Source organism: Macaca nemestrina, chromosome 6, assembly GCF_043159975.1.
Source record: "Macaca nemestrina isolate mMacNem1 chromosome 6, mMacNem.hap1, whole genome shotgun sequence".
NCBI lineage: Eukaryota > Metazoa > Chordata > Mammalia > Primates > Cercopithecidae > Macaca > Macaca nemestrina.
The window spans coordinates 120,664,545-120,691,218 of NC_092130.1; the positions used below are offsets into that span (position 1 = coordinate 120,664,545).

The 26,674-nt window shown below is 42.4% G+C and overlaps 1 protein-coding gene and 1 pseudogene across 6 annotated transcripts in view; one reads left to right on the forward strand and one right to left on the reverse strand.

Annotated features, from left to right (window-relative positions):
- Positions 1-7,722: 7,722 nt before the first annotated feature.
- Positions 7,723-26,674, forward strand: part of LOC105499377 (chondroitin sulfate proteoglycan 4-like) — a 109,294-nt gene continuing 90,342 nt past the window's right edge. For 4 of the 6 annotated variants that reach the window (XR_011625027.1, XR_011625026.1, XM_071098925.1 and 1 more), the window contains exon 1: positions 7,723-18,605. Coding sequence is in view for 4 of the 6 variants with exons in the window: in XM_071098925.1 (XP_070955026.1) it covers positions 18,048-18,605 (558 nt within the window). In the remaining 2 variants the exon portion in view is untranslated. Of the gene's footprint in view, positions 18,606-23,364; positions 24,729-26,674 lie in introns of those variants that run through there. The other 2 variants (XM_071098927.1, XM_071098930.1) reach the window with 2 other exon arrangements.
- On the reverse strand, positions 24,830-26,314 carry LOC105499378 (zinc finger protein 561-like; annotated as a pseudogene).

Consider the following 26,674-nt stretch of genomic DNA (forward strand, 5'->3'; position numbering starts at 1 on the left):
TGTTCCTACACCCAGAGAGTAAGCCCCATGTAGAGAGCTGCAGGTGCTTGCCGGAGAAATCAACAGCATGTAAGGCAGTCATGAGTGCCAGGGGAATCTGGGCTGAGGACAGTGATCAGCTGGAATTCAGCTCCTCCTCTTGGGGCTTGCAAATTTGTGGCCTGCAGAGCACAAACCATAGCTAGTGTGATATAAATCATGCTTGGATTGAAGTTAAGAAGGTTCTTTTGCTTACAAGTAATGGAACCCTACCTCAGCTAGGTTAGGTTGAAAGGGGACTTGACTGACTCATGTAATCAAATCCCAGAAAAGATAAGAATACTGCTGGCCTTGTGGATGAATGGAGACGACAGATCTCATTCATCCCAGGCCCAAGCTGCAAATCTTTTTGTCTGCTTTCTTCTCATTTAGAGGCTAGCTTCTTTGAAAAGGCAGTTTTACCTATAATTTCTCTGCCTCCCCTCCAGAGAGGGGCAGACCCTTGTCCTTTAGAAACCTTCCCTGAAAGTCTTTAAATAGAAACTGGCCCTGCTCAGGTCAAGAACCCACTCCTTGACTTATCACTGTGGCCCATGAATGTGGAGGCCAACTCTCATTTTCTACACATGGTCAGAGCAGGAGTGGACAGTCCCTTAAAGAAAGAGGGTGAGGTTCCCAGGAGAAGGGTAGATGCTGGGTAGACAAAACATTCCAGCTCAGAAGTAAAAACAGTGGTCTCACAGGTCATCTGCTGGAGAAATGGTTAAAATTTGATTCTATGCTGAAAAAGCACTTCATTACAGAACCAAAAAAGCAAATGAAGGGGAAATGACATTGTTAATTTTATTAGGAACAAAATATCACTAGCATTGATTGTTCTTGTAGCTCAAGTGTTGGCATTTTGACAAACACCCATGTTGCAGAGAACGCAACTGAAAGAAATGCTTCCCAGAGGAGCTGGTTCTAGAAGGTCCCTGGAGCCTCCCTGTCAAGCACTATCCTCTTCAGGCCCTGCTTAAGTTAATTTTTACCAGTAGCGGCAGATCTGAGTGGAGGCTTTTCCTCTCTATGATCTATGATCACGTGCCAAAACTCAGGGGCGATATCCACCGGGTGGGGACTCTTGGGTCTTCTTCTGACAGAGAGTTGCTTCAAAAATCCAATGGGATAATTTAGGGGCCGTGCTTTCAAAGAAACAAAAAGAAGACTCACATTTAAGAAGGAATGATTAGGTTGTCTTCTCTTCCATTCATACTCATCCAACACCTATTTACTGATGCTATGTGCCAGGCACTCACTGAGGATATAGAAATGAGAAAAACAAACCCTCTACCCTCCTGAATCTCACCCTGGTCAGGGGGAAGCGGTTGCCTCAAGGCCAGATGATGGTCCTATCTTCTCCAGGAATCCTTCTGTCTCCTCCCAACCCTCCAGCTTGCTGCCCTCACTCTTGACTTGTCACAATCACCTGCTCGCACATGCACACTTCACTCCATCGAAGATTTCGGCCGGCCGGGGCAGGAGCCGCTTACTCTCTGCCCCTTTAGGTGCCATTAGGCCAGTTTGATGCTACCAGCGGCGGGCGGGGTGTAAGGATCGGGGTAAAGGCCCAGCCCGCTCCTTGCTCTGAAGGGGCACAACAGCTTCAGGCTGCAAATGGCTCTCCCCGCCCCGGCCCGGCCCCCGAGGTGTTGGGGGCGGCGCCCCCTTGCAGGGCTCCGGGTCGCCGCAGCGCGGGTAGCTCGGCCGCCGCTGGGGAGTGAGCGCCGGGCATCTGACTGCAATCTGACTGCAAAGGGCCGCCGCAGAGGGATGGGCGGTTCGGGGCCCGCCGCCTCTTACTACTGGCCGCCTGCCTGGGGCTCTGCCGGGCGCTAGGAGGTACGCGCCCCAAACTTCCCCTCCCGGTCCCATCCCCGGCCGTGCGGAGCCCGCTTGGAGAGGGTGGGCGAGCGGGGAGGAGGGCCCTGGCGGGGAGACCCCCTCGGCGCCCCTGCTGGCCCCAGGCAATGCTGGGCCAGGTTCGCCACGCCGCGACTCCGACTTTGACTCGCAGGCAGGACATTCCTGAGCTGGGCAGCCGGGGAAGGAGACTGCTCGGTCCTGCGCAGTGACTGGGCGCCGCCGCGAAAAACTTCCATCTCCAAGTCGGTGCGGCGGGCGCCTCCAGGGCAGGGCCTGTTCCTCACCTCCGCGTGGCCTTCCCCGAGGATCGGAGTTTTAAAGTCGGCCTCCTGACTGCATTCCTACCAGCAGAATGAATGATTCCTGCTGTCTTCCCTACTGATCCTTCTTAGCTCTGCCCCTCACCCCGCCCCGGCGAGTTACTCGGCCGCAAGTGACCGGCAGGGCTCGGGTTGCCATAAACTCACCGCTGGAATCTTCTTTGGCCACCAGCCCGCTGTCCCATAAGCCCCTCCACCTATCAGCATAAAATTTCTGGGTTCCATGAGGAAGTCGTGCTCTACATTTCTGTGGCACTTTTCAGAGGTTAAAGATCGCTAATTCTTTGACTTTTTGCTACGTGATTGAGCCCTGTACTTGGTTCTTCCCTCCCTTCACGGCGTTTTAAAATTGAATTCGGTTCAACAAGACTCCCTTGGAGACTTTTTAAGAGAACACATTCTAAATCAAAGGCCCTGTATCGCTGTAGTACTTGGATTAAATTCTAAAGTCTTATTTACTGCATTTTAGGCCTAGACAAATAGTGTCCTTGCTGCTTACACTCTTGCTGATTTCATGGGAGCTTTGCAGCACCTTCCAGCGATGACCCGCCCCTGGAGTAGAGGACACCTCACCTTCCCCTTGTGGCGGTGGGGAGGCCGGGCTCTGTTCTCAGCTCTGCTCCTTCCTTCCTGGATTTTCCTCTGCCCACTCCCTGCCCATTCCTGCCTGGTTCCTAGAGTGGATAGGACAGGGAACTGGAGGCCTGGGGCTGCCGTGACTGTGGCTTTGAGGGGAAAGGTGTGAGTTGCAGGCCAGCGAGATCTGAGAGGGCAGTGATTGCCACGTGGGGACAGATCTGGTGGTGATGGGCGAGGAGCCAGTGATCCAAGTGGTCAGTGTAGGGTGATAGGAAGCATTGCAGTCAGATGGACGTGGCTTCAATCAGGGTGCTGTCCTGTATTCTCAGAATTTGGGAAGTTACTTCTCTGAGTCTTGATTTTTACCTCTGTAAAATGGAGATGATGATACAGAGAGGCTTAAATAAAATACTATGTAAGACTGCCTAGCAACCTGAGAACCACTCATTAAATACTCATTTCCATCCTTTCCTACTCATTACCCTCCTTTCCTCCCCATCTGTGCAATTACCTTGGGTAAGTGCCAGTGGATTAGAAATTCATTTAGGGAAAAGAATGTGGATAATGGAGATTTATTGAATAAAGATTTCCATAGCATATATTTTAGCATATATGCTGTTCTTCATCCATGGCGTCGATGGCATGACAAATATTGAATACCAAAGTCTTATTCAAATCTACTTTGGTGTACTTGGAAGAATATTTTCTTGAGTAGCCAGATGCATTATATGAATTTAGGTTTTTTTCTTAGCTCCTTGGGTGATTCAGGCTATTGCCTTAAACAATCTTGGCAGGTTTCATCACGGTGGGAAGCCACCTTTGTCTAGTGAAAAAATACTGTCTAGATAGAAATATCTTTAGCATACACCCCCAGTGTATCTCTGTAAATCATCTATCAGTGCTACCAAAACTAGACCACTCAGCACTAGACTCAATCAATGGTTCAATAGTTCAATAATTTCTCAGTGTTTGACTACTTTATTGTCAAATCTCCTTAGCATATTATTGCCTTACCTTGTAACAAGGCTGGTGGAGAACTTGTCCAGGAAGAGAATCACCAGCACCGCTTGTTCCTTTGCATTACTAGTCCTTACATTATTTGTATATAGCTTTAGCCAGTGGTTTGTTTGGAGGAATTTTGTAAGTTCCTGATCGTATTTGTCAAGACTTGTTTAGTTACAGTGAGATAACGCAATTAGTAGACCCAGTTTTCCAGGCAAACCTGCCCGTGGTGTGTACTGAATGTAGGGAGAGAGAGAGGGCATCGCAGTCAAGCTTTCTGCATTGTAGAACCCCCACCCATCCCTTAGGAGACTTGTGCACTGAGCAGATGAAACTCACACTCAACAGGTGAGGCTGTCTCATGCCAGTTGAGACAGGATGTCAATCAGTCCGTAAATTAAAGATGAAAAAAAATTTCAGTTCTTACTTGTTTTTAGATATAGCAACCCCAGAAGTCCTAACATTTTCTTTCAGTTCCAAAGTAAATAACTTGGCATCTCACTTTACCATTTCTTCTCCAAAGCTGTGGTGCCCAAACCCAAATGTTTTCAGGAGCCAGTGAGTCATAGTGAGCCAAGCAGCCTCTAGTGTGGCAGGAGGTGACACAGAGTGGTGGGTACCCTGTGGTTGAAGCATCCACACCCCATACATAGTTGCTATGTTGTGGGAACTAATGAGTCCCAAGGTGCCCTGACCATCTGATTTTTCTAGAGAAGCCAAAAAGTCCAGGTTTTACTTTAACATCTCCTGGTTTTAACTTTTTTCTTTTTAAATAGGGCTGTACAGGACATACAAATCACCATGAAACCCTCATGGCCTTTGCTCCAGAGGCCCTTATGCTACTGCCTTATTGACCTCTGTATTCCCAGGACATAGTCCAGTAACCTACAAATAATAGATGCTCATTAAATACGAGTGACTGAAGGATAGAATGCCCCTGGGGAGTGTGATAGGCAGAAAACCAGCTCCCCAAATATGTTCATGTCCTAATCTCTGAATATGTGAATATATTGATTTATATGGCAAAAGGGACTTTGTAGATATGATTATATTTGTGAAATGAGGAGATGATCCTGGGTTATTTGAATGGGCCCTGAATATCACAAAAGTCTTTTAAGAGGGAGACAGGACAGTCAGAGTTGGAGGAGGAGATGGAAAGCTGAGGTTGGAGAGGTGTGATTGCTGGCTGGGACCACAAGCCAAGGACAGCAGGTAGCCTCTAGAAGCTGGAAAAGGAAGAAAATAGATTCTCCCCTAGAGCCTCTAGAAGGAAGACAGCCCTGCACACACCTCGATTTTAGCTCAATGGGACCTCTTTTAGATTCCAACCTCCAGAACTTGTAAGATAATAAATTTGTGTTGGTTTAAGCCACTCAATTTGTGGCAATTTGTTATAGCAGCAACAGGAAACTTATACAGGGAGTTTGTGTCTTAGTAAAAGAGATAATTCAATGGCCGTATAATCTTACAGAGGCATGAGATGGCGATGCCATCAGAGAGGAATAAGGGGCTGGAAGAGCCACCAATGTTAGGCCGGGGCTTTAGGGAAGGTTCTGTCCCTGTGGGGAGCAAGCCTGGCTACAGCACTGACTCCCATGCCTGTGACTGGGGCCTGGCAAACTCCCACGCTAGCTGGGCAACGAACACAGGAACACATAATTGCCACACATGGGGCATACATGATAGGACATAGGTTTTGCGACAGCTAAGAGAGTTGTCAGCTCAACTGGGGTAGACTGGGCACCAGGACTGCCTCACTGCAGAATTCCAGCGGGTGCTACTTACATCAGAGACTCCGGGAATAGCTTCTTCTCACAATCTGAATGGCCATGCATAGTGGACATGGGGTCCTGGGGAATGCCCTGTTGAGAGGAAGTAAGGGCAGGGTACCTGCTGTTTTTCTTTTTGTTACTTAAGATCTCAGTACAAAATAGTTTCAGGAAAGCTAATATTTAGAGAATGAATGAATAGATGAGAGACTGGTGGGTTGTGTTCTGCAAAGCAAGAAGTCTAGGGCTATAGATTGCTTTGGCTGTACCTGGAAACCCAAGATTTGCATCTTCACTGTGGGCCTGGGCCTAGCACACTCTCCTCTGCCTTCCTCCAAAAGTGTCAGCAGAGGGATGTGGCACCAGAGCTTTCCCCTCACTCCAGCCCTCTGAATATCTGGTCACCTGCCTGTCCTGTAGCCATGGAGCAAATATCTTAGTGGGCCTGAGTTTTGTGGCAGAGACTTTTAGAATTTTGCCTGTTGGGGTTTGCTTTCAGTGAATAAAGGAGATTGAGCTTCCCAGGGCATGTTGGATGTTTGTGCTGAGTTCTTTTCTTTCTTTCTTTCCTTCCTTCCTTCCTTCCTTCCTTCCTTCCTTCCTTCCTTCCTTCCTTCCTTCCTTCCTTCCTTCCTTCCTTCCTTCCTTCCTTCCTTCCTTCCTTCCTTCTTTCTTTCTTTCTTTCTTTCTTTCTTTCTTTCTTTCTTTCTTTCTTTCTTTCTTTCTTTCTTTCTTTCTTTCCTCTCTCTCTCCTTCCTTCCTTCCTTCTTTCTTTTTGACAAGAGAAAAACAGGTTTATTTTGCCACCAGTACATTAGCACACTAACAAGTATAGGACTTAATATTCCAAAGGAATATACCCATGCTAGTGGGAGTCATTTACATTTAAATGTATATACCTATGTATCCATACCTCAGTCAAGATACAGAACATTTCCATCACCCTAGAAAGTTCTTTCCTTGCCTTTTTTTTTTCTCAATTTTTTTTTTTTGTTGTTGTTGTTGTTCTGAGACAGGGTCTCACTCTGTCACCCAGGCTGGAGTGCAGTGGCGTGATCTTGGCTCACTGCTGCACCCTCGACCTCCTGGCCTCAAGTGATCTTCCAGTGCTCAAGTGATCATCCCAGTTCTCCCCGTAAGGAGCTGGGACTATAGGCACGTGCCACCATGGCTGGCTAATTTTTTGTATTTTTTTTGTACAGACTGGATTTTACCATGCACAGGCTGGTCTCAAACTCCTGAGCTCAAGCGATCTGCCTGCCTCGGCATCCCAAAGTACTGGGATTACAGGCCTGAGCCACCGTGCCCAGCTCCTCCTTGCCTTTTCCAGTTAATCTTCTTCCCTCTAGAACAGCAACTACTGTCCTGATTATCTATTCCCATATAATCATATTAATTTTAATTTTTTAAATTATGAATTTCATCACTACCATGCTGGTCATAACACTGCTATAAATCAATAGAAGCTGTTAATGTATTTTCATTGTTCAAATTTCATCTACTTCTCTGGATCCCAGATTAATTGATTTTTTTAAAGGTTACATCTGCTTGTTAATCTGCAGGTCTAGCTCATAGCCTCTTTGACAAATAGAAGGTATACTAACACGAATGTCACACATGATTAGGTAATATAAGTAACCTCGTCTTTCAGAATACTATTGAATGATATTAAGCTACTTAAAAATTAATTCCTAGAATCCCAACCCTTATATTTCCATGGCGAGTAACATGCATTATCTCAGGGGAGAGTGGCATTTTCAGTTCACAGATGAGAAAATGATTCAACAACTAACTGACTTATACAAAATTCCCCTTACCATAATCAGTGGTGCCAGTACTAGATTTTTATTATTTTGCTCATTCCACTATCCTAAGCTGCATGTACGCAAGGAAAGAGGCAACTTGTATTCCAGAAATTCAAATTCCTTATCTCTTCTCTGAAAATTCATAGGTTACCCATTCTTTCCATCGTCAGCATAGTGTTGAGCACTGTGAAACCCTGTGATATTGCAGTGTCCAGAGCCTTCTTGCTTCTCACTCCAGCTAAACAAGAAAACACCAAATTGTCAGATTTGGATGGCTTTACTTCATTGTACTTCTCTTTGAAGTCTCTTGGGTTCATCTGTACTTCTCTTTGAAGTCTCTTGGGTTCATCTCTTGGGTTCACCTACCTCATCCAATGGTATATTGATAGACCTCGGGATTTTTCCATAGTCCAGAATTTCCCATGTCTCTCTAACATCAATTAATGTAATATTTTTAGAATTCAATAGGTTTTTAAAGTTCCTTATAAGTGATGTCTTTATAAATAGCAGTATAAAAATTGTGGTAATTTCCATTTATTAACCTCAGACCGCAGAGTGCAGCCTCCAGAGTCCAGAGGACAGCCCTGTGCATGGTCCCAAGCAGCAGCCAGGACACCACCATGCCCTGCTAATTTTTTATATTTTTGGTAGAGATGGGGTTTCACCATGTTGGCCAGGCTGGTCTTGAACTCCTGACCTCAGGTGATCTGCCTGCCTTGGCCTCCCAAAGTGCTGGTATTACAGGCATGAGCCATCACGTCCTGCTGAGATTCTTAAGGATAAATTTGTAACGCAAAGTGTGGTGTTTGTTTCCAAGTGAAGTCACTAATCTCAGATGACACAACATAAGTAAGAGTTGCTTTATTAATGCAAGACCTCCTCTTAAGACCTCATCTTAGGACTTTGTGTAATGCAAATAATTTATCACAGAAGTTTTTTTTTAATTTTAATTTTGAAAATAAGTTATAATTATGATATCTGCAGAATATATTTGGAAGAATAGCAGTACATAAAGAGGCACAATTATAAAATTAGTGAAAATACAATATGAAAAGGTAATTCTAATTTTCCGTAAAAGGAGATCTAAAATCTTTTTTGAAATACTTTCTAATCAGTTTCCATCCTACGCTAGTTTTGAACTCGCATAGCTATGAGACTGATTGATCTTTCTAAAACCCCAAACTGATCTGTCTCTCTTCAACTGAAAATAATTTAATGCTTGCCTATTGTTTTCAGAATAAGGTTCAACCTCCTTAACATGTTCATAAGGCCCTCCCTGTCCATGGGGATCCAGTTGGTGAGTCATTCACTTGCTCCCCAGAAGTTCATTGAGAATTTCTTGTCACACATGCATCAACAAAACAATACAGAATGAAACCAAAGCTTCTCCTCCCAGGTTCCCTGTCTCCACTTAGTAAGTGGATACTAAGCCCAAAACCTAGAAATCAATCTGAATTGTCCCTTTGTCCTCTCCCTTCTCCCTACCCTGACAGTCCTATCTAAATATTTCTTGAACCCACCCTTTCTCCTCCCTTTCCCTAGACCCAGCTACTTGCTGAGAGTCTGCGTTTCAGCCAATCATCTCCTAAACTGCAATCTGATCATGCATTTCCCTATTTGTTCCCTATCTAGCCCTCTTTGCAGATGTAGTCTGACTTTTTTAACTTGCTTTCCAAGACCATCATTTATTTAGTGAGTACTGTTTGCCAGGCACTTGTTCTAGGCACTGAGAATTAGGCAGTGATCAAGACTAACAAAAGCTTCTGGCCTCAGAATCTTACATTTTATTTGGGGTGGTGTGGTCTTGGGGCTGGATAATAACCAAGAAAGCAAATACAGAAGGTAATTAGAGATTACGATAAGGGCCTTGAAAGGAGTAGCCAGTCACTGACCTGTTTGCATTTGCATGTATGTGTGTGAGGGCACTTTAAACAGAGTGGCCAGAGAAGGCCTTTCAGAAGGACAAGGTGGGGTTTGTTCTCTGACGTTTGCCCCGTGACCCCTCACGTCTCTCAACCTCCACCCTGGCTGTCCTCGCCTCACATTGCCCTCAGCCAGACTGGACCTTCAGGTGCTTGTGTTCACCTCTCTCCCTTCTCTCCTGTCTTCCTGTCTGCTCCATCACTCAGGTCTTTCCAAAAGCCATTGCCTGAAATCCCCTGACTCCACACCTCCCTTGATTAGGCCCCTGTGCTTTTGTTGTGTGTTTCTCAATTAATAAGCAACTGTAATAACTTGATTAGCAGTCTCTCATGCTCACCATTGAATCCTCAGTACTAAATAAGATGCTTGGTATCACTTGTGGACAGAATAACCCATGCATAGGATCAGCCACTTCAATCTGCCCCTTTCCAAGTGAAGTCACTAATCTCACTTTATGGATTAGGGATAGAGGGAGACACTTTATAGTTGGATTGCTCCCTCCCTCATATCGCAGGTGACCCCGGAGGTACTTCTGATGGACCAACTTTCTAATATCACTTGGGTGCACACTCTTCTTCCCAAGTGGCTTTCTTCTCTGGTAGGCTACAGGCCTCTTTGTTTTATTGATTCTGCATCTTCAACTCCTGGCAATACCTGGCACATAGTAGGCACTCTATAAATAGTAAGCCAAACAACAAAAGCACAAAACCAAAATAAAACAAAAAACCAGAGAGATGTAGTTTGGAAGAAGGAATGGGAATCACTTCTAAGGAGGATATAATGAATAAAATAATCATCCTCCTGGGAGAAATTGCAGAGCAAACTACATGTTTTATATATTTTACCAGTGGAAGACTCTGGCTCCCTCTCAGCCATTTCATCATTTCTTTAAGCACGCAAAACCAGGAGGTTATCTGATTATTGCTCAACTTTGTTTCGCTAATGCTGAAATCACACTTTTTCTTCGCTGAAGGTAGGGATCACGTTTCTTTTTCCAGGGGCCAATTTCACTCATGTTTCTATTTGCTCTTTATTATTATTTTGAGACACTTATTAGGGGCTGCAAAAGATAGGATCTACTTAGAGGTATGTGAGGACATGAACTGGCTTCAGGCTGTCAAACCAGGTTTTAACCTAGTTCCTTGCTTTTCTCCAGAGGCAATGGAAATTTCTGGCCACCAGCTGGGACTAGGATTGATTTAGTGCCAGGGAGGTGAAACGTGGGAAAATATATGGATATTGTTTATTAATGTTACTTAGTCATTCTCAGCGGTAGCTTTTATAATTTAGAAAATATTTCCTGGTTTTGAAAACTTAACAATACAGCCTCTGAGTCTGTCAGAAATTGAGGTGGGGGCATTCAGTAATGGGGAGGCCTGGAGGATAAACTCAGCTAGCCAGTGGGTATGTAACTGCCATCTGTCAACTTTAATGACCTAGCTCTACATTCTAGTTCTATTACGTTTAATTATTAATGCATATTTTAATGAGAGAAAAGGGTGCTTATGCATATTTGGGAGAGTCTGTAGGGATCATATTCATCTCTGTATTAACTTCCTGTCTTCATAAAAACACTGGATTGATAGTGGGGAAAGCTTGGTTTGTGTCCTAGCTCTGTTTCTAACCAACTGATGACTTTATGCAAGTCCCTAAGCTTTTCTAAGTCTGAGTTTACTCAACTATAGAGTAAGGGGTCTACTAGGTCAGTATAGTTTGGTTCAATAAATGCTTGTTTACTGCTTGCCTGTTTTAGGTCAGTTTCCTTAGTGAGAAAGCCTGAGTGAGGGATTGTGGTGCTAGTGAATCACTGAATGATTTTTTCCCAGTAGAGAATGTAAGGAAGTGAGGGAAGCAGGATAAGGCAGGAGAAGATGCCAAGCGAAGATGTGGTTTCAGCTGATGTAATCTCAGCCTGATCCCAGAAGGGAATCTGGAATATGAATGGCAATGCAGAGTTCTACATATTTTATAGCTCAGTTCCAATCAATCTTTGGCTGTGGATTGCTCTCCAGGGTAGGGGATGTGATTTCACTGGAGTTTTTGGATAAGGCAGTTCAGCAACTGAAGGATGGGTGCACCAGCCTGTTAAAAGGGATCGAAATGGGACACCGACAGAAACTATGACACTACCTGTGTGCCAGGCACTGTGCTAGGTACTGAAGAGATGAGATATAAAAGGTATGGTCCCTGATCTTAGAAAACTTACAGAATAGTGCAGGAGATAGATGCATAAATAAGAAATTTCAATGCAACTTGATAGGTTCTAGGATAAAGACATGCACAGAGGAGCAAAGCGGGGAGTAGATATTGCAGGCTAGATTCCCCAAAAATTTGCTTGGAGCTTGACTACTCTGATGATTAATTCCTGGGTCTGAGTCTCAGCTTATTTGCCCTCCTGCTGTAGGAGATGAGAAGGACTTTGCTAAAAGGAAGGTCTTCTGGCTTTCATACTTAGTTTGTAATTGTCAACTAATCTTTCCCAGCTTTTCCTTATCTTTTCCAAAGCTTCATTCAAGCTTGGCAATAGGCACCCAATTCCATTGTCTTCACACTTACTCTGTATTTGCCTTGTTTTTAATACCTCAGTATTTCAGAGCCAGGCCTAATGTATTCCTTTCTGCTCTTACACCAAGACAGCTCACCACCAGTGAAGTCTGCAGTCATTGCCAGGGCTCTCTGTGGTTCACCTACCACCAGTGACAGCGTCGTAATTACCATTTGAGTAGTGGTGGTCCAGCTCCAAATCTTATCTTAGCATCTGCTTTTTCAGACCACTTCCAGTACCAGTTGTCACAAGCTGGCCTTCTGGGGAGGCAGAATCTGAAATGGAACTTAGTAAGCAGGAGGTTTATTAGAGAAAGCTTGTAGGATCAACTCCTGTGGAAGGGAAAGCAGCATTCTGGGGTAGATGGAGGAGTTGAATTGCAATTTCATCTCAGTTTAAGCCTCAGCTACCTCTCTTGAGAGTTGTGAAGAGGGAATGACTGTTCAGAGCTTTCCAGAGTTGGGGTGAGAGAACACTGAGCTTTTTATAACCCATGTCAGATCTCTGGGTCACCCCAGGAAGCAGATATGGCCTTGGGAAAGGCAACTTTCTTCACCAGGATCAGTCCCTGAAAAGAGATAATAATATAAAGTGGAATAGTCATTGCCTAATACATTTACTAACACACTTCTTTTGTTATTTTCCCCTTAGCATCTTTTTATGGTGAAAGCTATGTGGAGTTCAACATCATAGAACTTTCCTCTGAGCTATCTCTTCAATTAAAATTTCATACCAGCAAACCACAGGGTTTACTTTTTCTTGCGGCTCGGACAAATGACTATTGTATAATATAACTTAAATCAGGAACCTTACGGGTATGATTTTAAATCTTTAAAATACATATAAGCATAGAATTACTGGAAAGAAAAGCAGTGAGAGAGAAAGAGAACAAAATAGCTACATATATTGATTGCTGTTATTTCACTAGAATAAAATGATGGGCCATTTGTATAGGTTGGGATCTTCTCCAGTTTTACTAGCATGTCTTAAATATTTCAACTTTAAAATTTTCTGAGTTTAGTATGTAATCTATAAGCATGGGAAGAGTTTTCATGCCCAAATTTCTCTCTTCTTTTTCTTTTGTGAAAGGCCCCATTTTCTCAATAAAACAGTATGAAATGAAAAGTGAGATGGGATTGATTAATTATGATTCTTTCTTTTTCAGGTGAGAGTAAATTTGGGTACAAGTGAACAAATGCTCCTTTCTGAGCAGAGATTTCATATGGATGACTTTATTTGGCATCTCGTGGAACTGCGCTATGTTAAGCATAATATTTCCTTTGTTATTGACAAACATACGAGACAACTGGCCAAATGGCAGCTGGTGGGATGCGTAATTTGAGTTTTCAACATGGAATCTATGTAGGAGGCCACAGGGCACTCGATGTACCTTATCTGGATGGAAAGCTCCCCAATTTTCGAGGATGTATGAAAGATGTGGTATTTAACCAGAGGGAGATCCTTACATCCCTTAGATCTTACCCTGGTTTTAAGAAGGTTTATGAGGTGTCACTAGGATGCAATGATGAGTTTTTTTGCAGGGGAGGATGAAGCCATCAATTTCTTTAGCTCCAGATTCTCTGTTACTTTTCCAGAATGGAGAGTGCAAAGACAAGGGCTATTGGAATTTACTTTGCAAACTGTAACTCAGCAAGCCTTGCTTTCATTTCAGTTGGGTAAGGAAGGAGATTTTCTTGCTTTGGAAATAGATGAACGTCTATTGAAGCCTTATGTAGAAAGGCTTAAAGTAAAACTCAGCTTTCTTCTTTTAGTTTTGTCAGTGACAACAAGAGGCATGTTATTCAATTCAAATTCACAGGGGAGTATCTGGACCTAACAGTAGATGAAAAAAAGGTAAGGAAGTCACTGCCTTTGCAAAGCAAACCATTTGTATCTGAAGGAGCCCTTTTTGTGGGAGGTCTTGATAACCAAATGTGGGAAGAAGTAAAGAGGTTAGAACTCGCCTCTGTGCCTGGGAAATTTGCTCGAGGAACCTCTTTCAAAGGGTGCTTAAGAAGCTTGGAAGCCGATTCAGAAAAGAAAGCATTAAGGGATGCCCTTGTTTTCAAAGGTATTTCTGCTGGTGTAAAACTGAGAGTGTTGACAACACAAATCCTTCCATAACAGCGATAGAAAATCTGCTTCAGTCAGAAGTTTTCCTTTCCACTGTCGTCCGTGAGGTCATCAAGCCTTTTCTTCAAGATGAGAGCAGCGATTTCTTGGTTTTGAGTAACTTGGGGGTCCAAGAAGGTGGACCTTACTGGAACAAAGGCACATGAAGCTGGATGTGAAATTTAAGGATTTGAGTATCCATCATTCTCAAATACTATTTAAAATACAGGAAAGGCCTATACATGGGTTCCTTCCATTAGATGTGCCACCTGAGCAAGAAATGGAGATGGCTTTTTACCATGTTAGACTTATGGCAAGGAAAAGTTTGGTATGTCCACAAAGGTTCAGAAGAACCTATAGGTTATTTTACATTTTTGGTTTCTTCCAATAGCAAGAAAGAAATGCCATTATATCTGCAAGAACGTGTTCCACATATGTTTAACATTATTGTCATTCCAGTCAACGATCCCCTGTACCTTAAGGTACCAGAAGGAAACTTGCTTCTTCTATTTGAGAACTCTAAGAAACAACTGACCCTAAGTATGACAGACATGTCAGACTCTGACACAGATTCTTTGAGTCTTAGTATTTCAGTTCTTGGCAACTTCAATTCAGATGCTGGGTTTTTAGAAAACACATATGTTTAACATTATTGTCATTCCAGTCAACGATCCCCTGTACCTTAAGGTACCAGAAGGAAACTTGCTTCTTCTATTTGAGAACTCTAAGAAACAACTGACCCTAAGTATGACAGACATGTCAGACTCTGACACAGATTCTTTGAGTCTTAGTATTTCAGTTCTTGGCAACTTCAATTCAGATGCTGGGTTTTTAGAAAATGCAAATGATCCCGGGAAAGCCATTAATCATTTTACACATGAAGATTTAAGAGATGGCAACATTTTCTATGTGCACAGGGGTCATCAAAACTCTCAGATTGTTCTGAGAGCAAGTGATGAAGAGCTGGTTAGTAATAGAGCAGTGTTGCGAACCATGGCTGTTCCTTGGGACTTTGCAGTGGCCAATAGAATTGGTGTGGTCATAGAACAGGGTGGCACTCCTCTGATTACACGGAGTAACTTGTCAGTGGAGGTTAATGGTGAATGGCATGAGATGGAGACCTGCTCTGACATCACTCAGTATGGCCAGATCCAGTGGCGAGAGTCAAGTGGGAAATTGAGACAAGTTAGTTCCTTTTCTCAGCGTTCTGTTGATCAGAGTCAGGTCCGGTACTGTAGTACATTCAAAGAATTGCAGCTAGAAAATGTTACGTATCACTTTAAATTTAAAGTTAACATAGAAGGAAAAGTTGGTGAAAAGCTGATATTTCCAGTTACAGCACAATGGCTAAAGTTTATCCTTCTGAAAAATGTTCCTCTAGAGATCAGTCAACTAAACAAGCACATACTGAATTCGGATCATTTGCAGGCTGCAAGAGAGGGTGTGGAAGTAGCTGAGAGGGAACTACTTTTTAAGTTACTGATCCCATCTAAGAAAGGAAAATTGCTACTTGGCAATAACGTTCTAAAAACAAACTCAATCTTCAGCCAAAAAAATATTACAGACTTTAAGATAAGTTGCGAACCTCAGGAAAAGCCAAGGGAAGACTCACAGGATACTTTTAGGTTTTTGGTTGTTGCAAAATAGATAGAATCAAAAGATTATACTTTCAGAATCAGCTTTAAAGCAGATAAGACATACATTATTTTAACAGATTATTTTTAAAAGAAGGAGAAGGGAAATTAATTTAAAAATCAGAACTGTTTGTTCAAATTTTGGGCAATCAGATCTTCCAATATAAAATCTCCAAAGGCCCTCAACATGCGAAGCTGAAACTGCTTAGCTTGTCTGATTCTCTGGAAATAAATAACAATATCACTATGTTCACAAATCAAGACAAAGTGAGTGAACAGCTGATGTATGTTCAAGATGACTCTGAAACTGAAGGTGATGAGTAGTTCTTTGTTGTGGCCTCCACCAAAGGACCAGGGGAACAGTCAGGGATCTTGACTCAGAGCATTCATCTACGGAAATAAAAGTCACCGTTTCTATTTGGTTAAAGAATGATGAGAAACTAGTATGCATGAGAGATAAAGTCTTTCATGTTGTGCGGAATGACCAGCACTTATTGACCCTGGCAGATCTCTGTTGCCATGACCCTGACTTAGATTTTGATGATGGGCAGTTGCTGTACACCCGGCGGGGCATCCCAAATGGGGATTTGGTGTGAGCCAGCGACCCCACTCATAAACTCTACCAGTTCAGGCAAGAGGACCTGTGGGAAGGGCACGTGCTTTTCGGGCATCAGGGTGCAGACTCGGCCCGCTTTGTGCTGTTTGTGACAGATGGTGTCCACTACACATCGTCTGTTCCTGAGGTCAGTGTGTCAGACCCTTATGTCCAGATAGCCAACAACACGGGGCTGTTCATACAGAGAAGAAAAGATGGCAGCCTCACAGCGGCCAACCTAAGTATCACCACAAACCAAGATGTCAGAACAGACCACAAGATTGAATTCTACATTGTGCAGGCCCCAAAGCACGGCAGGATCCTGGTCAATCATTCTGTTTCCCACTCACTTTCTCAGGATGACTTGATGACATGTGATTGATAGGTACGATGGTAGTGGCAACTTTGATGTATTCAACCTGACAGTGAAAGTTAAAGCCACATGCTTAGAGGTGGGAGTGGGAGTCTGTGTTCAAGTGTGTGGAAGGTCACCCACATCACACACAGGTTCTGCACATCAAGACTCTTGTAGTTGAAGAAAGAAAAGCAGTAAAACTGAATACCGGAAGGCTCCAGGTAGGTAATTATCCTATCCATAACACCAAGAATTCTCATTCTCACAGGCGCTAATAATCTGTTTGCTTCTGAAGGCTATTTTTGTGATGATTTCTCCCCTGGTATTAAGAGTGAATTTTTAAAAATATAGATGCCGTTGAGAAGAAAACTTGGAAGATTTCATGATTTTGATGCTATCAATTTTCCTACAGTTGGAAATGGAATGTAAGCAATGCTCAGGTTTATTTTAAAGCTGGGCTCACGTGTGCATACGTGTGCATGTATACGTTTAGTACAGTAAAAACTTGGACTAAGGAAGAGAGGTATATATTATGGTAAATTAAGAGATCTTTTATTCATTATTCATAGCAACACTGCCAATACTTCATTTGATTTGAGTTATATTTATGATGTGCTGAAGCACAGTATAAAAACTTGGAGTAATTTAACAAATGTAAGAAACATTCCCAAGTTAGCTGAAAACACTATATTATATAGTTTTTTAGTTCTGAATGTGGCTTTGTTTAGTATCCTGAAAATGATGGTTAAAACTAGCCTAGACCAGTGGAATGTCAGAGGTGAGACCAAAAGTCACCTGGTTTCCCGGGGCTCCTACTGGAAACTTCCAGCAGGCACAGCCGTGCTGATCAGAGTTAGGAAGGGGTGTACTTCTTTTGGGTAATGCTGTATAGGATGTGGGATGTGTAAGCTGTGATTTATAACAACTGGCCACAAATGCAGGCTATTCTGAATCTACCCTCAGGACTGCAAACAAGTTTACTTTTTTGCTAGATGCAGCCAATAAAATTAATTAAAAATGAATTCAAATCAGAATGGGTTAAACAGTGAGTTTTGAATAAGAGTTTGAATAGTGAGTTTCGAATAAGAACTAGCTTTTTTGTTCTTTTTCAAAAGCTTATACTTAAGTTTCACCACAAGGGGGCATATGCAGCCCAATGACTACACATCAGTTATAATCAGATTTGAGATGGAGTTTGCTGAATTAAAAAAAAAGTATTGAAAATGCTGAGCGAGTTAAAATGGGGGATGAAAACTTTCCTCTCAAGGTCTTACAAGTTTACTGACCCAACTGCTGCTTCTTCTACCTTCTTTCACCTCAACCTTCGAGTCCTGGGGTTTTTGCTGCTGTGAATGACACTTGGTTGATACATTAGTAGCTGCTCAAGTGTTGCTGACCATTACTTTTTTTGTGACCAGGGCTGATATTAAAAATATTGGCATGGGCACCAAAATAGACTCAGGTTTAAACTGTGTATCAACCCTAAGTACAACTTAAGCCAATTGTGGACGTTAATATAAGACAATGTGGTTATCAACAGTCTTGACTTTTACATTTATTAGTATTTGTGTGTGTGTGTGTGTGTCTAGATATTGTGTGTGTGAACTCAAGGCTGGGCATGAAGATAATATTCCTTCAGAGGCAGTGTTCACAGTCGAAACTCCACCAATGCGTCGATACCTCCAAAAATTTATACCAGAAGAAGGCAGCTTGGGTGCAGATGAAAAGTCCCCTTTGACTTTTACACAACCGGATGTGGAGGATGGCAATATCCTTTATGTGCAGACAACCCCCAACCAAGAACAGGACTGTTTTTCCCTGAATGTGATGAATGGTTTCCAAGTTGTGAGCAGAGTCGAAATCTTGGTCGATATCACGCCTAAGTGGATTCTTCTGCAGGTGCAGAATTTCACAGTTCAAGAAGGTGGCTCCAGAGCACTTCTAGAAGACTACCTCAAAATTCCAAGCAAATATTTTGAGGGACTTGACTGTGAATTTGTTCTGCTTGAACCACCAAAATACAGTGATGTCAAAAGTTCTAATTTTCCAAGAGGAAAGCTAATGAACTTTATCGGGAAACAGGTAATAACTCTCAGTTTATGTAATTGGGAATGTTGGGTAGGAGAAAAAATGGCTATTTATTATTTAGATTCATGGGAATGATGGGACCTTGCAGGGTGTCTAGTCGACCTCCCAACAGATGCTAGAAGCCCTTCCACAGTATCCCTATAGAGAGGTCATTCAGCCAGTGCTTAAACAACTTCAGTGATGGGGAACTTACTATTTGCTGAGATGAGCCCTTCCAATGTAAACACGCTCCAATTTTTAGATAGTTATTTAGGCTGAGCTGAAATATGCCATTTAAAAACTTTTTCTCCTAGGTCCTGGCTCTAGTGCCCCAGATTTATTCTGTACCAGAGGTACGTCTGGTACAGAATAAAACATTCACCTCCTAGATTCATTCATAGTATGATTCTCTTAGAATGATACTATTCTGGTACAGAGTAAATCATACACATCCTTTCATGAAAGCTTTTTAAGTATTTGAAAGAAAAGGTTATCAGATTTCCTTGAATTTTATCTTTTTGAGGTTAAACATCCCTAGCTTTCTAGCTTTTGCTTCTATGCCATGGGTTTCCTGCACTATCCTGGTTGCCCAGTTCTAGATGAGTGCCACGTTGTCACTGTCCCTCTCAGCAATGTCGGGGTAATGCCCAGGTATTTAACACAAGTATGCTTTAATCATTGGTGGATTTTTTTATTCATTCATTTTCTCACTCAACCAACAGATGCTTACATGGTACATTTTCCATATCACACCCTATAATGAACATAAGCTCTGGATAGTTAAAATGGTCCAGTCCCTGCAATCAGGGATCTGGGCACAATTGCCAACTTGGCATCCAATCAGCATAAAATAACCAAGGACAACTGCAGGCTGCTGTCATGTTTCTTTGCTTTGGGTTAGAATGGTCTTATTGTCAGACTGTACTTTCTTATCATGAATAAAAGAATGATTTCCATTACTTTCTTTTTAAATGCTGAAAAGTAACTTGCAGGTCCCCATCATTTCCTTTATAAGACCCTAGGAATATACACTCTCCAAGTTGGAAAACATTAACAACCACCTACCATTTTAGAGTGTCTTTGTCTAGTCAGCTAAGAACACATGTTTGATGCTTCATTTTGCTTCTAAGAATTTCAACGCATCCATTGATTTGAATCAATTTACTAAACATCCTGTTCGAGTTACTGTGTGCAGTTACCATGGTCAGTGAAACGTATTCCTCACCCTCAAGAAATACTGCTGAGCAATCAAGGGCACCAGGTTTAATATAAGGTGCACTTTTCTTGCCTCTCACATTGCATTTTCACAGTGGTGCGGTGGGAATAAAGATGCTAACTGAAGCGCATAGGGGAACCTTCACAGAGGAAATACTGTTTCAGCTAGACTTTGAGGAGAGAGTGAAAGAGCAGGGAGATAACAGAGGAGGAAACAAAGAAAAGCAGGGCAAGCAAAGGGAACAGCATGGCCAACGGCATTCTAGGTGGGTGGGGAGTTGTCCAGGAGGTGGAGGAGTGGCAGAGTGCACTTGGAGCTAGTCTGTGGAGGAGTCCTCCCCTTTGACCACAGGAGATGTAACCTGAATTACACGTCAAGGAGGCCAGACTTGGGGAGCCCTGGGGAGAAGCAGAGAATACTGAGGGTTGGAAAAGACCTTAGACATCAGTGCTTCTCAGTGGGGGTCCTAGGGAGGGTGACACTTTAGTGACCTCATGCAGGTGGGGTCCCAGGGAAGGTGATGCTTTAGTGACCTTGTGCAGGTGTCTTTCAGTCATGGCTTCTCCCTCAAAGGCTGGACAAACCCATCTAAGACCATTTCAAACCTGCTCTGCTGTGAGTTGAATGGAATACTTCTCTAAAAGTAGTTTGTAAATTGTAGTCCTATCTTCTGAGCACTAAATTTTGGTCCAATCCTGGTCAATTCAATGATTAATTGTGCTTCGTAAGAGGCATGTATTTAAGAATGACTGGTTGAAATGTATGTGTCGAGATGCAGGTGTTCCCTATGCATCTGCTGTGACAACATGCTGTTTATGTTATCATGTAGCCTTGTTCACAGAGAAGAGTCAAAGTCACGGGCCCCTGCTTTTGAGGTGACCCCTTCACATTGTCTCTCCCTAGATGACTCCTGTTTTGAGACACAGTCATTTCACTTACAGTGACTCTAACCTCTAAAAACTAGTGGCTGCAGCTTTTAGTGACTGGGAGAGGGAGATTCCCTGGCCATTCTTGCCCTTCATTCATTCAGCAAATAGTTTTTGAATATCTGTTTTGTGTCAGGGATGCCAGTTCTAGGTACTGGGGATAAATTGGTGAACTAACCAGGTGATAATCCCAGCCCACAGGGAGCATTTTTCCTGATGAGGGAAAGAGAGAGGCAGGAAGAAACAATACATAAAATAAATACATGAAATAAATGGTATGTTGAATGATTTATGCTATGGAGAAAAATAAAGCAGGAAAGGGAGCCAGGAAGTGCTGGCACCTTTACTGAAGTGTGTGTGTGTATTGACATTCAGTTTCTAATAGAGTGGTGAAGGAAGGCACCGTTGAGAAAGCAGCGTCTGAGCAGACCCCGGAGGAGGTGATGGATAGGTAAGCTAAGTGTATATGCGAAAAACATTCAGGCAGAACAAGAGCCAGAGCAACAGCTTTGCGTGAGGAGCACACCTGGTGTGTCCAGGGAGCAGCAAGTCACCCAGTGTGGCTGGCGCTGCAGGCATTGTGGGGAGCACAGCAGATGAGCCAGCAGATCAGGTGTGGGAGGGCCCGAGGCTTCACCTTTGACCCGGAGTAAGGAGTGAGAGGAGAGCACTGGGGGATGAGAAGATGTGAGCAGAGGAGCATCAAGTATGTCCCCGAACAGAGTTGGTGACAGGGGACCAAATACTTTTAAATCTGTCAAGATTTTCCATTAGTTTGTTTTATCCTTTAATTTCAGGCCAGCGGATATTGTTCTGGTTTTAGAAGTCTAGGGAAAGACAAATCCCCAACATACCCTCTCTTTGCCTTCAGATTAATATTATTAAATGGCATGTCATTTTGGGAAGTGCCACTCCATTAAGGAAATGATGTATTTTTCCAGGAGAAATACTCTGAACATGACTGGTATTCAAAGGTTACATTCCTATAGTGCATTAAAACTTCTCCTACCTTCTGCTCAGAGCCATCTTCCATGTTTGTTTTCGAATAGCTTAAGACAGCATGTTCCAGGAGCACACTCACAGGCCATGATCTGGAATTCCTCTGCCCACAGAACTCCAAAGAAATTCTCATAGCACCTGTGTATGAGTGGACACAACTTTCTCTTGAGACACTTCATGAACTTTTCAACTCGTGTCCGAAACACCTCTGAAAGATCAAAAGACTTTGCTCAGAGGAAGTACGCCACAGGAATGGGCGAAGTTGAACTGTTAAAAATTTTGGCTGTATTTTATCAAAATAAACACAATCCCACATACTTTTTCAGAAGTTCTGCTACTCTTGGGGTTTGGAAGTTCTCTGCTGTATGTTTGGGTCACAGACTCACTGCAGCTAAGTTCCCTTTTAGTTTTATAATCCTCTTGGTCTCTGATTTTGATTCTGTGCTCTTCAATATTTCCATCCGAGTTTTAAAGACATGAAAGGCATTTTGATCAAAGTTGTGGTTATGACAAATCCAAGAGGAATAACTAATTCTCTGGAGGATGATTTCAGAGCAAACATTAAAAGGATGAAATCTGACCAGTCTGGGCAATGTGGTGAAACCTCCTCTTTACCAAAAATACAAAAAATTCCCTGGGCATGGTAGTGCGTGCCTGTCTTCCCAACTGCTTGGGAGGCTGAGGTGAGAGGAGCGCTTGAGCCCAGGAGGTGAAGGTTGCAGTGACCTGAGATCATGCCACTGCACTCCAGCCTGGGTGACAGAGTAAGACCCCATCTCAAAAAAAAAAAAAAAAAAAAAAAAATAACAGAAGTAAAAGTAAATGTTTGCATTTGGATTATTATAGAGAGGGAAATCTGTGTTGTTAGAGTAACTTGATTTCGGTGTAATTCATGACAGTCTGTCCACAGCGGGTGTATGTTAGCTAGTTATGCATAGCATCCTTTATTAGTTACACAAAAACCTATTGTATTCTGAAGGAGAAGGAGCAGGATTATAGGAGTATAACCTCAGAAGGAAGTATAACCTCACATACAAAGAACAGTTAAAGGAGCAATGCATATTTAGTTTAGAAAAGAGAAATTTGGGCAAACTTAATAGTTGCTCTGGTCCATATGTCTCTAAAGGAGAAATCCAACCAATGGATGAATAGAAGTTTCAGAGCTGAAATTTAACAGTTTGAATTGTCAAACAAAGCAATTAGCAACCTCAAAAATTAGTTACTCACAACACACTTTCATGTTAGAAGTAGCACTTTTACCTCACATCTTCTGATGATCAGTCCAGCATTCTCTGTGCTACACCACATTGCTCAATCGCTTTGTTCCTCCTTAATCTTTTTCTTTTTTTGAGGATGCACAGGAAACGTTCAATAAATTCAAGAGGAATTCAGCCTCACAAATTATGAAATATTGAGAAATCATTCATCATGTAAAAACTGGCTATAAAAAGAAATCTTTCCTTTGGAGATAGCCTCTTCAAAAAATAAAAAAAATAAAAACCTACAGCCAAGCCAATAAAATGGAGCACATATCTCAGCAGAATTGCAGACAGTTATGCTGGTATTACTACTTTTAGTTGGTGTTGTGCTGGACCTTGAAATCAGTCCAGTAAAGCAAGAAAAAATATATATAGAGAGACAAAACCTAACAACTAAAGTGGAAAAATAAGAGCCATTATTTACAGATTATGTGATTGCCTATGTTAAAAGGGAAAAGAATAATATTAAGTACTTTGGACTGAACAATAACTCCCAAAATTCGTATGTTGAAGTTCCAAATCCCAGTGTGACTGTATGTAAAAATAGGATCTTTAGGAAGTATCATGAATTTATGTTGAGAGATGGCAGGGAGGAGACAGAGAGAGGAGAGAGGAAAGAGGAGAGAGAGAGGAGAGAGAGAAAGAGAGAGAGACAGACTGACCAACCTATTTGTTGGTCTCCATCATGTAAAGACATGAGGAAGTGGGCATTTACATACCGGGAAGAGAGCTCTCACCGGAAGCTGACCATGCTGGCACTCTGATCTCAGACTTCCAGCCTCCAGAAATATGAGCATATAAATTTCTGTTTTTAACCTCATTTATTTAAAATTAAATGAATTTGTAAGCCATTTGGTCTGTGGTATTTTGTTATGGTGGCCTGAGCTCATTAAGGCAGATTTTGGTACTGAGAAGTGAGGTATTGTAATTAAAAACAAAGAAACAAAAAGCTAAAAATGTGAAGCAGCTTTGAAACTGACAAATGAGTAGAGGCTGGAAAAATTCTGATGTGCAAGCTAGAAATAAGTTTGTTAAGGGTGATTCTGGTGAGGTGTCATTGGGGAATGAGGAACATGCTATTGGGAAATGAAGAAAAGACAACCCTTGATATGAAGTGGTGAAGAACTTGGCAGAACAGTATTCTAGCATTTTGTGGAAGGTAGAGCTTGACAGAGATAAAATTAGGTATGTATCACTAAGACCTGTAATTAAAGTGTTAAAGTACACAGGAAATTTCATTCTTCCTGACTGCTTACAGGAAAATGCAAAAGAGGAGACTTGAATTGCAGAAGAAATTGTTGAGGAAAACGGAATCAGAGCTTGGAGATTTGGAAAATTCTCAGCCTCTCCATACTGCAAAAATTAGAAGACTTGTGCTGAAGAGAATCCTGAAAGTGTGGCTGAACAATGATCTGATAAAGAGATCATGAATGAGATTCATAGACTATATCAGCCATCTTAACAGAAATGAGGAGAGAGACTGGATTATACTAGAAGACACACTGCCACTGAGACTGTGCCACCTAAAATAGACATACAAGGCAGAACAAGCAAGGCCGTCACAGTTCTTAGATTTTACAAGAAGGGGACACAGAAATAATCGGCTGTGAAAGTTTACTGGCAGTTATGGATGGTTTCATTCCTGCCATGCTCTGCAGGATCCGAGGGAACAGAAAAGACCTTTGGAGGAGCATCTTTTAACAATCCACCTCTGGGGCTTACATCATCTTGGCTCCTGGTAAATTTTGACATGAATGTGCCACACTGGCAGCTACTAACCAACAGGGGCTGGGACCAGTCTGCGTGATTTATGTCATACAGAACTTGTTAATGCTATGATCTTAGGAATCTAATCACCAAGGTGAGGCAGCCTGCAGTACTGACCTTACCATCCATGACCCTTCTTCACAGATGCCCAGACTCAGGCAACCATGAAGGAGTTGTATTCAGAACCTGTAGGTTTAATTTCAGACCCTCAGGATGGCATCTAAGGCCAATCCATGAGCCGTTAAACCTCAAGGCATTTAGGACAAATCTGATAATCTTTGGTGTTATTGCCAGTAATTAAAGATGGCAACCGATGGGCTAAATGATAACACTCATACCCTTACATTCATAGGGTTTCTCTGCAGTGTGAATTCTTTCATGTCTACTTAGGTGTAAGGAAACAGCAAATGCTTTCCCACATTCTTTACATACGAAGGATTTCTTTCCATTATGAGTTCACAGGTGAACATTAAGGCGTAAGGAATACAGAAATGCTTTGCCACATATCTTGCATACAAAGGGCTTTTCTCCACTATGGATTTTAAAATGTTTACTGTGACGGGAAGAAGTAATGAAGGTCTTCCCACATTCAACACATTCATAAGGCTTCTCTCCTGTGTGAATTCTTGTATGTTGAATAAGGCTTGTGGGCATAGTGAAGGCTTTCCCACATTCCTTATACTGATAGGACTTCTTTCTACTGTGACTTCATATGTGTGTAGAAAGGCCCGAGTACCGAGCGAAGGCTTGGCCACATTCCTTACATTCATAGGGTTTTATTCCAGTGTGGGTTCTTACAGGTTCAATAAAGTTGATTTGATCTAGTGAAGGCTTTCCCACAGTATGTACACTTGTTGGTTTTATTCCAGTGTGAATTTGAATGTGATTATTAAGGCATGAGGAATTTCTAAAGGATCTTCCACATTCTTTACGTTCAAAGGACTTCTTTCCTTTATGAGTTTTCACATGTGTATAAAGTTGAGAAAAATTAGTGAAGGATTTCCCACATTTCTTAGTCTTTTTGGATTTCTTTCCTGTATGAACTGTTACACACTGCTTTAGGTGTGAGGAAGCTGTGATGGCTCTCCCACATCCTGAAATTCACAGTTTCTCACCAGTGTGGATTTCCGTGTGATTATCAAGGCTCACAAAATACTTAAAGCCTTTTCCACATTCCTTGCATTTGTAGGATTGTCTTGCATTGAGAATTTCAAGATGTACAGTAAAGCCTGCAGTTAGAGCAAAGATTTTTCCACACGTATTTAATTTGGAAAGTTCCTGTCCAATAGAAGCTTCCTTGTGCACACTGAGGACATCTTTTCCATAACAATTACCCTGAGAAGTGTTCCCTTCATTCTGAGCTCTCACGTGTGTCTTAAGGCAAAACTGTTCACTGAAGACCTCTCCACAATTCTTACAGTCACAGAGTTTCCATCCACTGTAGGCTCTTGTCATTCATATCCCATTGAATATTTGATTCTTCAAAAAACCCTGCTGAAGTGATGACCATTTGGTTCTAGGATGTATTTCCCCTTCTGACAACCATTTGCCAGATAGTCCACCACCATCCTTTCTACCTTTGTCTTTTCTTCAAAAGGGCAGATTGGTTCCCCAGAAAAAAACCCATGGGACAAATCAGTGGCTGCCATCCTCTGAAGCTGATGGTGCAATGTGCCTCAGTGCTCCCTTCCTTGATGCCAAGATCGCCTCTGGGCAGCCTATGAATCTAGGTGGATAGAGGCAATCTCCATTCCTCTTTGTACAGGGTTATTTGCGGTCCACAGCTGGGGTGGACTCCACCATGATAAAGGCAAAACCACACTGACCAAGTGGAGCCAGTGCTGGAAAAGCTGTTCCTCCTTAATCTTATTTCTAGGATGCAGTATCATTTCAGAAAAACTATACCATCCATCACAG